At 33.1% G+C, this 10,332-nt stretch overlaps 2 protein-coding genes across 2 annotated transcripts; both read left to right on the top strand.

Annotated features, from left to right (window-relative positions):
- The first annotated feature begins 515 nt into the window (after positions 1-515).
- On the top strand, positions 516-1,223 carry LOC120185992 (abscisic acid receptor PYR1-like). The gene has a single exon (XM_039190057.1). The coding sequence runs from the start codon at positions 558-560 to the stop codon at positions 1,215-1,217; it is 660 nt and encodes a 219-aa protein (XP_039045988.1). The 5' UTR covers positions 516-557; the 3' UTR covers positions 1,218-1,223.
- An 848-nt stretch (positions 1,224-2,071) lies between these two features.
- On the top strand, positions 2,072-9,431 carry LOC120185927 (probable ADP-ribosylation factor GTPase-activating protein AGD9). The gene is made up of 9 exons (XM_039190009.1): positions 2,072-2,197; positions 2,279-2,365; positions 6,609-6,755; positions 6,878-6,996; positions 7,477-7,912; positions 8,036-8,296; positions 8,765-8,890; positions 9,107-9,205; positions 9,306-9,431. The coding sequence occupies exons 1-9, from the start codon at positions 2,072-2,074 to the stop codon at positions 9,411-9,413; spliced, it is 1,509 nt and encodes a 502-aa protein (XP_039045940.1). The 3' UTR covers positions 9,414-9,431.
- The last annotated feature ends 901 nt before the right edge of the window (positions 9,432-10,332 follow it).

Raw genomic sequence — 10,332 nt, forward strand, 5'->3', positions numbered from 1 at the left:
GATATGAGTTTGAAACAAAATGAATAATCAGGTCACTATTTTATAACTTTTAATAATCGAAGAACTTAACAAAATAATATTCTATAATTAAATGATCATTTTATAACTTTTTAACAGAAATATTTTATAAAATAGTATTTATAATTAAGAGACTATTTATGTACTTTACCCTTATCCTAAACAAAAAAAAAATAAAGAAACCAGACTTTCATGTTCGGCAACCTAACATCGAATTCTCTGAATCTGAACCCAATTGTTAACTTTGTCACGTGCGAACCGTGACACTTCACATGCTCCCCGACGATCCATCCCATCACGTCGCCTTTTTTTATTGTTGCAATACAAATACATTGAATACTATTTAGAATACTTTAAAGATAGAGAACCAATTTAGAATATAGATCACAGTTTGAGGGTGTTAGGTCCTTAAAATTTTATATAAAAAATTCAATTCCTATTTTACCCTTCACCATTCCCCGTAATCCCCGTCGATTATAAACTCCTGCTAAAGTTGTAAGCATTCCCCTTCTCTTCTTCGTCCTTTTTCCTCAGGTAAAATGGCAGACCCGAAACCCGAGCCTTCCTCTTCAATGCCCGACCCGCCACCTTGCTCCAGACCCACCTCGCACCATCTCACCATCCCTGCCGGGTTAACCCACGAAGAGTTCTCCGAGTTGATCGCTTCCATCACTCAGTTCCACACCTACTCAGTTGGCCCGGGTCAATGTTCTTCCTTATTGACCCAACGTATTAATACCGCTCGCGACGTCGTCTGGTCCGTCGTCCGACGCTTCGACAAACCCCAGACTTACAAACACTTCATCAAGAGCTGTTCCGTCAAAGAAGGTTTCCAAATGGCCGTGGGTTGCACGCGTGACGTCACCGTTATATCCGGGTTGCCGGCTTCCACCAGCACGGAGAGACTCGATGTTTTGGACGACGAGAGACAGGTAACCGGATTCAGCGTCTTCGGAGGCGAGCACCGGTTGCGTAATTACCGGTCGGTGACGACGGTGCATGGTTTCGAGCGTGAAGGGAGGATCTGGACCGTCGTTTTGGAATCCTACGTCGTCGATATTCCGGAAGGAAATTCCGAGGAAGACACACGACTGTTCGCCGATACAGTCGTCAAGCTGAACTTGCAGCAGCTGGCCTCCGTCACCGAAGCTTTAGCGCGTGATGCTGCCGACGGTAATAACAAACCACAGGTGATGTGAAAAAATAATTGCAGAAAAAAGAAACAAAATTAAATGGACAAATAGGGTTAGGAGTGACACTAAGAATACTTTAAAAATAAAAAATAATATATGAAATTTTTTAATTTAAATGTCTATTTCTCCATTGCATTTGTACACGAATGTTTGATCATTTGAACCGATATCAAACTGCATTTTGTTTTATTTTTTGTATAATGCAAGTATATGCATATGAGCATTTAACTCTAACCACTTAAAGTGACTAAGATCTTGAGATTTATGGGTCAAATGCTAAAGAACTCGATACTTGTTAAGTAAACTTTTAGATTTGGATCTTGAAAAAAAAATTAGATCCGATTCATTTGCTTTCTTCATCATATTCTTTTACCAATAGGATATTTGCTTTCTTTCTTATTTTCCACTCCTCGATAAACTAAGAGATGAGAGTCCACTACCTCCACATCGCCCACAATTTGATGTCTACCTATATATGAACTAATGATTCATTAGTAGACTCAACGTGGGACTGCGTTTTCCTGCAACAGAAATCTACTGTCAAAAAGTGAGAGAGAGAAAGAGCGGGGGGTAGGTGACCTATGGTGGAATTTCTTGGAAGGCTAAAAATTACAGGGAAAAAGGGAGAGTTTCTGGTGAGGGTTCCTTAGTGCCTGCATTGACCCTACATTGGGTATTGAACCGTTGGATCACAATCATGCACAGACCGTTATTAGGGCTACCATTATTTTCCTTGTCTGAGTGTCGTTATCAGTAGGGTTTCTAGTTCTATGAGATCGTATATAGTTTAGTTTATGCATGACGGCCGGCTCTTACATTACTGAACTGTAACATCAAGGTGATGCATATTTGGGCCGGCCATGACTGTTTTAGCAAAAGCTGTCATGGCTTTCCATGTTAAAGAGTTTTTAAGTTGCTGTATGAGATTTGGATCTTGGAGATTTATCTGTAATAAAAAGTCCAGGGCTGACTCATTAGGTTTCCCCGTACTATTTTTACTTGGTCATTGTCCTAAATCTCCCTTTAAAGCTTTTTGTGCTCGTTAATGCTAGTTTCTTTCTTTTTAGGGAGCCCTTGAAATGCACGTACGTAGCCCTTATCATTTAGACATCTTAGGAGCACAAGTCATTAAGAAATCAAATTTGGAACCTATGGTGAATTCAAATATATTGTTCTATGATAGGAGGAAAATAATCTATGTTTGAGGAGCTTATTAAATTAATATTTTGGGTAAATTCGTATAGGGTGGCTTCTAAGAGTTATTACATTGTTTTTTTTATCGTTTAAACGAAGGATCTTCATATTTAATTTACTGATCATGAAGACAACCTTTCAGGGTTTAGGATTTAAGATTTAGTCTGAATTTATATTTGATTCATTTTTAGGGTTTAAGGTTTAGTCCAAAGTTTCACGGCTTCTAAGTAAGTGCAGATCCGTCTCAAATGATGTGGAGGCCCTATGTTATTTTAAAAATGAAGCCCTTATAATATTTTATAATAAATATTAATTTATCAAATTTGAAATTACGAGTGATCTACGAGATTTCTTTTACCAAAATCCATCATGAAAAAGGATTATAGATATTGTAAAAATATTCATTTATAACTTTCTCTGTCACTTTTTTATAATCAAACAGAAAATTTATTTACTCTTCAAATGTAAATATTTGTGTAATGTAAATATCGTTAGGACACAAATATTATACAGGCCGTGGCTAGGTTGTCGGGGGCCCTGTACAAATTCTTATAAAGATCCCCCTATTTTCTAGATATATTCGATTTCGGAGCAACAATAGTGGCGCTTTTTGACAAACGCCGCAACAGGTCCATCTATAGTGGCGTTTTTCAATAAAAGCCGCAACAATAGCGGTTTTTTTTTGACAAACGCCGCAATAGATTCATCTATAATGGCGTTTATTGAAAAAACGTCACTATAGTTATACTCGATTTCGGGGGCCCAATTTTTTGAGGCCCTACGCGGTCGCCCCTCCTGCACACCATCATCCACGCCTATGATATTATATATAGACCGGCTTAAATGACATTCATATGTAGTGTCTCTCAATTTTGAAGTTTTATGACGAATCACATTTTAGGCTTGTCTTTAGATGGGCCAGAGTAAGAGATATTTGATCAAAAATGAGGATGGCAATAAATTAATTGTTGACCCTTTCTTTTTTGGGCAATCTAATTCCAAACCACGTGATGGAGCACTGAGTTCACAATCACCACCCCTGGTGACAACAAAGTCTGGATCTAAAATGATTTTTTTGGTTTTTTTCCTAATTTTAAGGTTTTGTCCTGATTAATTCAAATTGATTCGCGTCGCATGCATAATTTTAATGAAGTAATATTCCGACAAAGATTTTACATACATAATAATTTAAATTCGAAATCTTATTTAAACAATATTAAGATCTTAGCTCTTGAACCAATATGTGTGAAAACGACTTGGCGTTTTTATTAGGGGAAGGGTCAATTGGGTAAAGGATGCAAGTGGGCAAGTTGTGTGCCAAACGATGCAAGATCTTATCCGTGTTTTGTAGTAATAATTGTAGGTACCCTATAAAGAAATAAAAGGTGCATATACAAGGAGCAGCTGTCTATAGAGAGATAAAACGAGGAGAAAGTTATATGCCAAAAATGTTTAGGTGGACTGTCGTTTGTCAAATGATAATCTTTCCCTACTTTTGAGGCGTTTTCTAAGGTTATTTAATTGGTTCATCTTCTGCCAAAAGAGGCCATGCTGGCTCCACGGTTTCAAGTTAATGGGCTTCCAAGTTGAACTCCAATCACATAGCGTCTGCACATTTATCTTCAATCTTATATGGCCCCAAACGAAATTAATATGTTACTAGGGCTGTTCAAATTCTGTTACTCGGGTTTTTGGGTAGCCGAAGTTTCGGGTATCCGGGTCTTCAGGTAGTTGATTGACCAGTATGTGTCTCGATTGAATTTTGTGGGTACTTGGTAATTGGGAATTCGAATTTATTTTATCATTTTTAAATTATTAATTAAAAAAAACATATACAAATTTAAATATTCGAATTACATACTTTAACATCCAAACATATAATTTTAAAGTATTTTTTGTTGGAATTTTTAATTAATTTTATTAGTTTAATTTAATATAAAAAATTATTAATAATCAAATATGTAATATTATTATATTATAAAAATAAATGTAACCTCCAGATACCCGAAAATTTTAATTTTGTGACTCGGGCCTGACCTGGGAAATGTCGAGCCGAGTACCCGACCCAAAATTTGAATTTTTTATAAAAAAAAATCCTATAATCGATGGAGAGTTTGGTGTACTTTACCCAATTATTTTTTTGGTAATGTTTAGATCAAAGGACCTACCACGACACTCATAAATATGATGTAGTAAGCATTTATATAAAAAAAATCAATCCAAAAATTAATGTGTTATGGATATTAATTCAGAAATTAATTTTTAAAAAAGACCTACCACGGCACTCATTGATTTTTTGGATTTTGACTTATTTACTGTAATAACTCCCTCATTTAAAGTTCTCTTTACAGATTTGACATTTCCTTTTTAAATTATATATGAAAATAATATTTATTTATGTCACATAATTTAAAGATTGTTAATCATTCTTTTATTTTACACGATTTATTAAAATAAAGATATTTTTTCTTGTAGGATGAGACACTATATTATTAAGTAGGAGTTCGAATCCTGATTATTTTTTCTAGTAGAACAAATTTTCGTTAAATAATAATATTTTTTGGATGGTTAGGACTCGTAAATATCACATTTGAGTTTAATTTTAATTTTATGTTGATTGGGTCTCATCATTTATGTACTTTGCTTGAATATATTTTAATTACTGATTAGATTGTGCATCATGATAATTGATTTTTGCTGCAGATAATTATATTTTAATAAATTTTTAATTTAATAGTTAAACCATCTATAATATCTTTAAATCTCTAAATAAAAAATAATTATTTACGACTACATTTGAATTCATGGCCTTTTACAAATATCAATTGAAATGAAACTCTATTAGTTTTTATTATATTGAATTAAATTATAATTGTGATTATACTCTTTTTAAAAGAAAAATCGACGTTGATAATAATATAATATAATTTTATAATTATGCTATTTGGAAAACAAACGAGGGGCTGCCAAATACTTGAAATTGAGCCTTTTAGTAATCTGAATATGGTCGTGGGAACCCTAAACCAAGGGCCGTGGTCGTTATATGAATCCGTCTCCTAAAGATCACATTCAAGCGTACTATTTGATTGATTAAACAAAGGGTAAAATATATAAATGGTCCCCTAATTATAGGACACTACTTTATTTAGTCTATTGACTATTAAAAGTTATAAAATGATCCCTCAATTATAGGGGTTCCTCTGTTGAGTCACTCGACTATTAAAAGTTACAAAATAATCATTTGACTATTTATTATGTTTCAAACTCATCATTTTCTTTTAAAAAATTAATGATCGTATGAGCTGGACGTTAATATGTTAACTGAAATATGATAGTCGTTCGCGATTATGAGATCAAATTTTATCATATCTCAGTCAACATATTAACATACATTTTAGATTGTCGTAAAAAATTTAACGAAAAAGATGAGTTTAAAACATAATGAATAGTCAAGTGGTCATTTTATAACTTTTAATAGTATAGAGACTCAACAAAATAACTTTCTATAATGGGATGACCATTTTATAACTTTTAATAATCAGATGACTTAATAAATATTATTCTATAGTCGGAGGATTATTTTTGCACTTTACTCTTATATAAAATAGAATAATCATTATTAATGTATAATAGATGGTGATTATAATGTTTTAAATTATTTACTTTTTTCGAAATAGGTAAAAGGTTGTCAATTGATGAATACTTAGAAATACAATTAAGAATATGAATCTAATTATTTTAGTGATTAAATGAATGCTTATTATTTTTAGAAGTCATAGGTTCGAGTATCAGCAACTGCAGATTAAGTTTTTGTTGTCAAATGTTAGAATAGATATTACTTTATAATCCCTTTAGGTTAATAAGAAAATAAAATTAAGATAATTTTTAACTTTAGGTATATTTATTAAACATAATATAATTATATCTTAATTTTTATACCGTATTTATTATATCTACTATAATTATAATAAATTTCAAATAATATATATATTTTCCATAAAATATAATCAGAAACTCTAAAAATATTGAAATTACTCATCTTTAAGTTAAAAATGAAGTCTAATAATAATCGGTGATTTTCATATTATAAACTTTAATAATAATAATAGTTTTAGTAAATTGTTTTCGTAGTAAATTCGGAGTCAGCTTTATTTTAATACTACTAGATTTCTTCTTCTTCTTCTTCTTCTCTAATTCTCAAAGCCTGTGGAGGAGGTGTTCGATCCCACACCTCTTCGGAACATATTAAATCTTCTCCAAAACCAGCCACCAGAAAATTACAAAAAGGTGAGAGGAAAAGATGGCAAGAACGCTGTTTTCAGAAAGCTGAAAGCAAAATCAGAAAACAAGGTTTTTTTATTTTTTTCTTTTGGATTTTGGATTTTTTTGTATAATATGTTTTTAGATCTGATTCAGATCTGGAATTTCTGTTACTGCATCTTAAAATTAAGCTTTTTTTGTATTTTTTATAGACGTGTTTTGATTGTAATGCGAAGAATCCGACATGGGCGTCGGTTACATATGGGATCTTTCTCTGCATCGATTGCTCAGCCGTTCACCGGAGTCTCGGTGTCCACATCAGCTTTGTCAGGTATTTTTAGTCTTTTTTTTTAATTCGAATGCTTTTACTTTTTTTTTTGGTGTTTTGCATTGATTGATGCTTTTTAATTTTTGCATCTGAATTCTCAGTTATGCTTGAAAATAGTTGGAATTTTTGTTTGATTATTACGTAGGGGAACACAGAAGGCTTTTTCTCGCTTTCAGTTCCTGTTTTCGTGAGGAAATTTATGGATAAAAATGAAATGTCAGCTGTGGAAATTTATAAATTATCATTCGGCAATGTTTCATTGAGCAGATTATGTTCTGTCGCTTTCGATCTACTGGGATTCACAAAAGGAATGAAAGTGAGAAAAAGAGCTACTCTTTTGGATTTTGGTGTTTATAATGACATGCACATTACTGTGAATTTTGTAACGCCTACCATCATACAAAGATGCATCTTCTGCTGCTTATTTTCTCGAGTCTTTGCGTTTCACTTTTAATTTATGAAAAAAATGTATATTTTATGTAGGTCTACAAATTTAGATTCATGGTCTCCTGAACAATTGAAAATGATGACTTATGGTGGAAACAACCGTGCACAAGTTTTCTTTAAGCAACATGGATGGACCGATGGAGGCAAAATTGAGGCCAAATATACTTCAAGAGCTGCCGATTTATATAGACAAATACTATCAAAAGAAGTCGCTAAAAGCATGTTAGAAGATACCGGTTTGCCTTCATCTCCTGTTGCTTCTCAGTCATCACAATCGCCTAATGGATTTACTGATAGCAAGGCGGATGAAGTTCCTAAAGAAAATTCTATAGGAAAGCAAGAAAAACCAGAAGTTCCTGCTGCCCCCAAAGCTTCTCATACAGTGGTTACCAGCACTGCCAAAAAGCCTCTTGGTGCCAGAAAACTTACTGGGAAAACCGGGGGGCTTTGTGCCCAAAAGCTTTCTACTAAGGTATGGTGAGCAATGCGATTACTGTAGAATGCTTGGAAGGATGTCCTTATTAGGATAGTTACTTAATTTTGGAGTTTCTTTTAATGCATTTCTTCATGATAACATGGTCTTCTTTTATTGTAGCCTAGTGAAAATCTATATGAACAGAAGCCCGAAGAACCAGTTGCCCTTGTTGCTTCCTCAACTAATGGCGTTGCACCCATTGGTTCATCTTTCCCATCTCGTTTTGAGTATGTCGACAATGTTCAATCTAATGAGTCAAATCACGGTGGCCCACAAGTGCTTAATCATGTTGCTCCACCAAAGTCATCAAGCTTCTTTGCAGAATTTGGAATGGACAGTGGTTTTCAGAAGAAATCAAGCTCAAATTCCTCAAAAGTGCAAGTAATGCTACATCTATAGATACCAAGAATCTTCATATTTTATTTATATATCTGATTAGATCGATAGAACTGTCTCCTTTTGATTTTAGAACCTTGCTCTTCTTTGAATTTATATACTGCTGGAGATGATTTGAACTTCCATAAAGTTGATGTCTGGAATCAAGAGATTCAGCTCACTATTTTAGTCTGGTCATGCTTCGAGCTTATGTGAAGTTGCAAATTTTTCCTTGGAAATCAAATTTCGAGACATGCATCTTTCTTTTAGCGTGACATTATTGGGCACCTTGAATCTAGTAGGTGTATTGCTTGCACATCCCTAAGCAATTGACTTTCTGTAAAGAAAATGATTCACATTGTTCATGTTCATGTAGTTTAACGTGAGAATTCGGTGAAAGAGATTGAATTCACTGTTTTAGTCTGCTTGTATCTTTTTCTGCCTTTTTATTTTATTTCTTCTTTTTAATTTCAGATTGAGGAAACCGATGAAGCTAGGAAGAAGTTATCAAATGCGAAATCTATTTCATCAGCCCAATACTTTGGTAATCCGACCAGAGCAGCAGACAATGAAACTCAAGTTACCCTGCAGAAATTCTCAGTATGTGCAGTAGCTATTCCTTTCTCGAAAACATAGTCTTTTTTAAGGCTTGGAAGACTTTATCCATCTGGGATTTTTTGTACCATCTTGTTGTATCCCTTTCCTTTTTGTTTTCTGATTGACAACCTCCATTAAACAAAATAGATTCTTTGAAGAACATTAACCGTAAACGGTATCTTATTTCAGAGACTAATAACCTTTATGTATTTTTGGCAGGGTTCAACAGCCATCTCTAGTGCCGATCTCTTCGGTCAAAGTGCTGATAATTCTATCGATCTTACTGCAAGTGACCTCATCAACCGATTCTCGTTCCAGGTCTGTTTTGTAAAACACTTCTTTTATGCATCTCCTGAATTTTCATCTGTGTATGTGATGTCGTGAAGTTCACTTCTATATCGTTTCTTTCGACTTTCAGGCACAACAGGATATCTCGAACCTTAAGAACATGGCGGGAGAGACCGGAAAGAAATTGAGCTCGTTGGCGTCGAATTTTCTATCGGATTTCCAGGACAGAGTCCTGTAATGCAATGTTTCTGGTCTTGACTATATATATCTGAGTGTGTTATGTTTAGATCACCGGTCAATATCTTTTGATAGTGGATGTAGACCTGAATTTATAATAACAATTCTTTCACAGGACAAATTTAATCATATTTCAGTTAGTAAGTTAATGTACATTCAGATTGTTGTATAAAATTAACGGAAAAAGGTAAATTTAGATAGCCGGTTGATTATTTTAAACTTTTAATAATAGAGGACTTAACAAAGCAATTTTCTATAGTGGATCATTTTATAACTTTTAATAATAAAAAAACTCAATAAAATATCATCAAGTAGTCAAGGTACTATTTGTATACTTTATCTTAAATTTAAATGGATAATATTTTGTGAACTATTACTTTAAAAAAAATCCCCTGACCAGATCGGATATGGTCGAATCAAAACACATCGAGTTCGAATCTTTTGCCCATCTCTAATATTACTTTACAAAGAACTCAAACTAATATTATTTTTACATTATCTATTATTTTAATATGGGGAGAGTACTTCCCCCTCCGTTATAACTAATGGTAATCTAATTGAAATTATTTTTGAGTAAAAAAGTTTGACCTGAACTTGTAGAAGCCAAACAGTCATAATCTAGTACCGTGTTAATAAAAAAAGCTTTTAATTCATTATTTTTCCATAAATATAAGTTTTATTTTACACTTTAAATTATTGTTTATTTATCTTCTAATTTAATCAAATGATGATTAAAAACCAGCATCAATTAAGAGTATGTCGCATGTGGTAATTTTACTGATTGTTTTCCATTTTACGATAATCAGATATACGTAAATGGTGATTTAAATGATAAATTGAGAAAATGGATAATTTGTGGTGCGAATTGAGAAAAAATATACATTTTGAGGGTTACATTGTATATTAAGCCAAAATAAAGA

The sequence above is a fragment of the Hibiscus syriacus genome, unplaced genomic scaffold (genome assembly GCF_006381635.1).
Source record: "Hibiscus syriacus cultivar Baekdansim isolate YM2019G1 unplaced genomic scaffold, ASM638163v2 tig00113156_pilon, whole genome shotgun sequence".
Lineage (NCBI taxonomy): Eukaryota > Viridiplantae > Streptophyta > Magnoliopsida > Malvales > Malvaceae > Hibiscus > Hibiscus syriacus.

What these genes read in the sequence shown, in the direction of transcription:
- LOC120185927 (XM_039190009.1), top strand. Translation starts at nt 2,072, where the DNA reads ATGACTGTTTTAGCAAAAGCTGTCATGGCTTTCCATGTTAAAGAGTTT. An exon ending in AATCAAATTTGGAACCTATG is followed by an intron (nt 2,366 to 6,608) that starts GTGAATTCAAAT and finishes TAATTCTCAAAG; the next exon opens with CCTGTGGAGGAGGTGTTCGA. An exon ending in CCCAAAAGCTTTCTACTAAG is followed by an intron (nt 7,913 to 8,035) that starts GTATGGTGAGCA and finishes CTTTTATTGTAG; the next exon opens with CCTAGTGAAAATCTATATGA.
- LOC120185992 (XM_039190057.1), top strand. Translation starts at nt 558, where the DNA reads ATGGCAGACCCGAAACCCGAGCCTTCCTCTTCAATGCCCGACCCGCCA.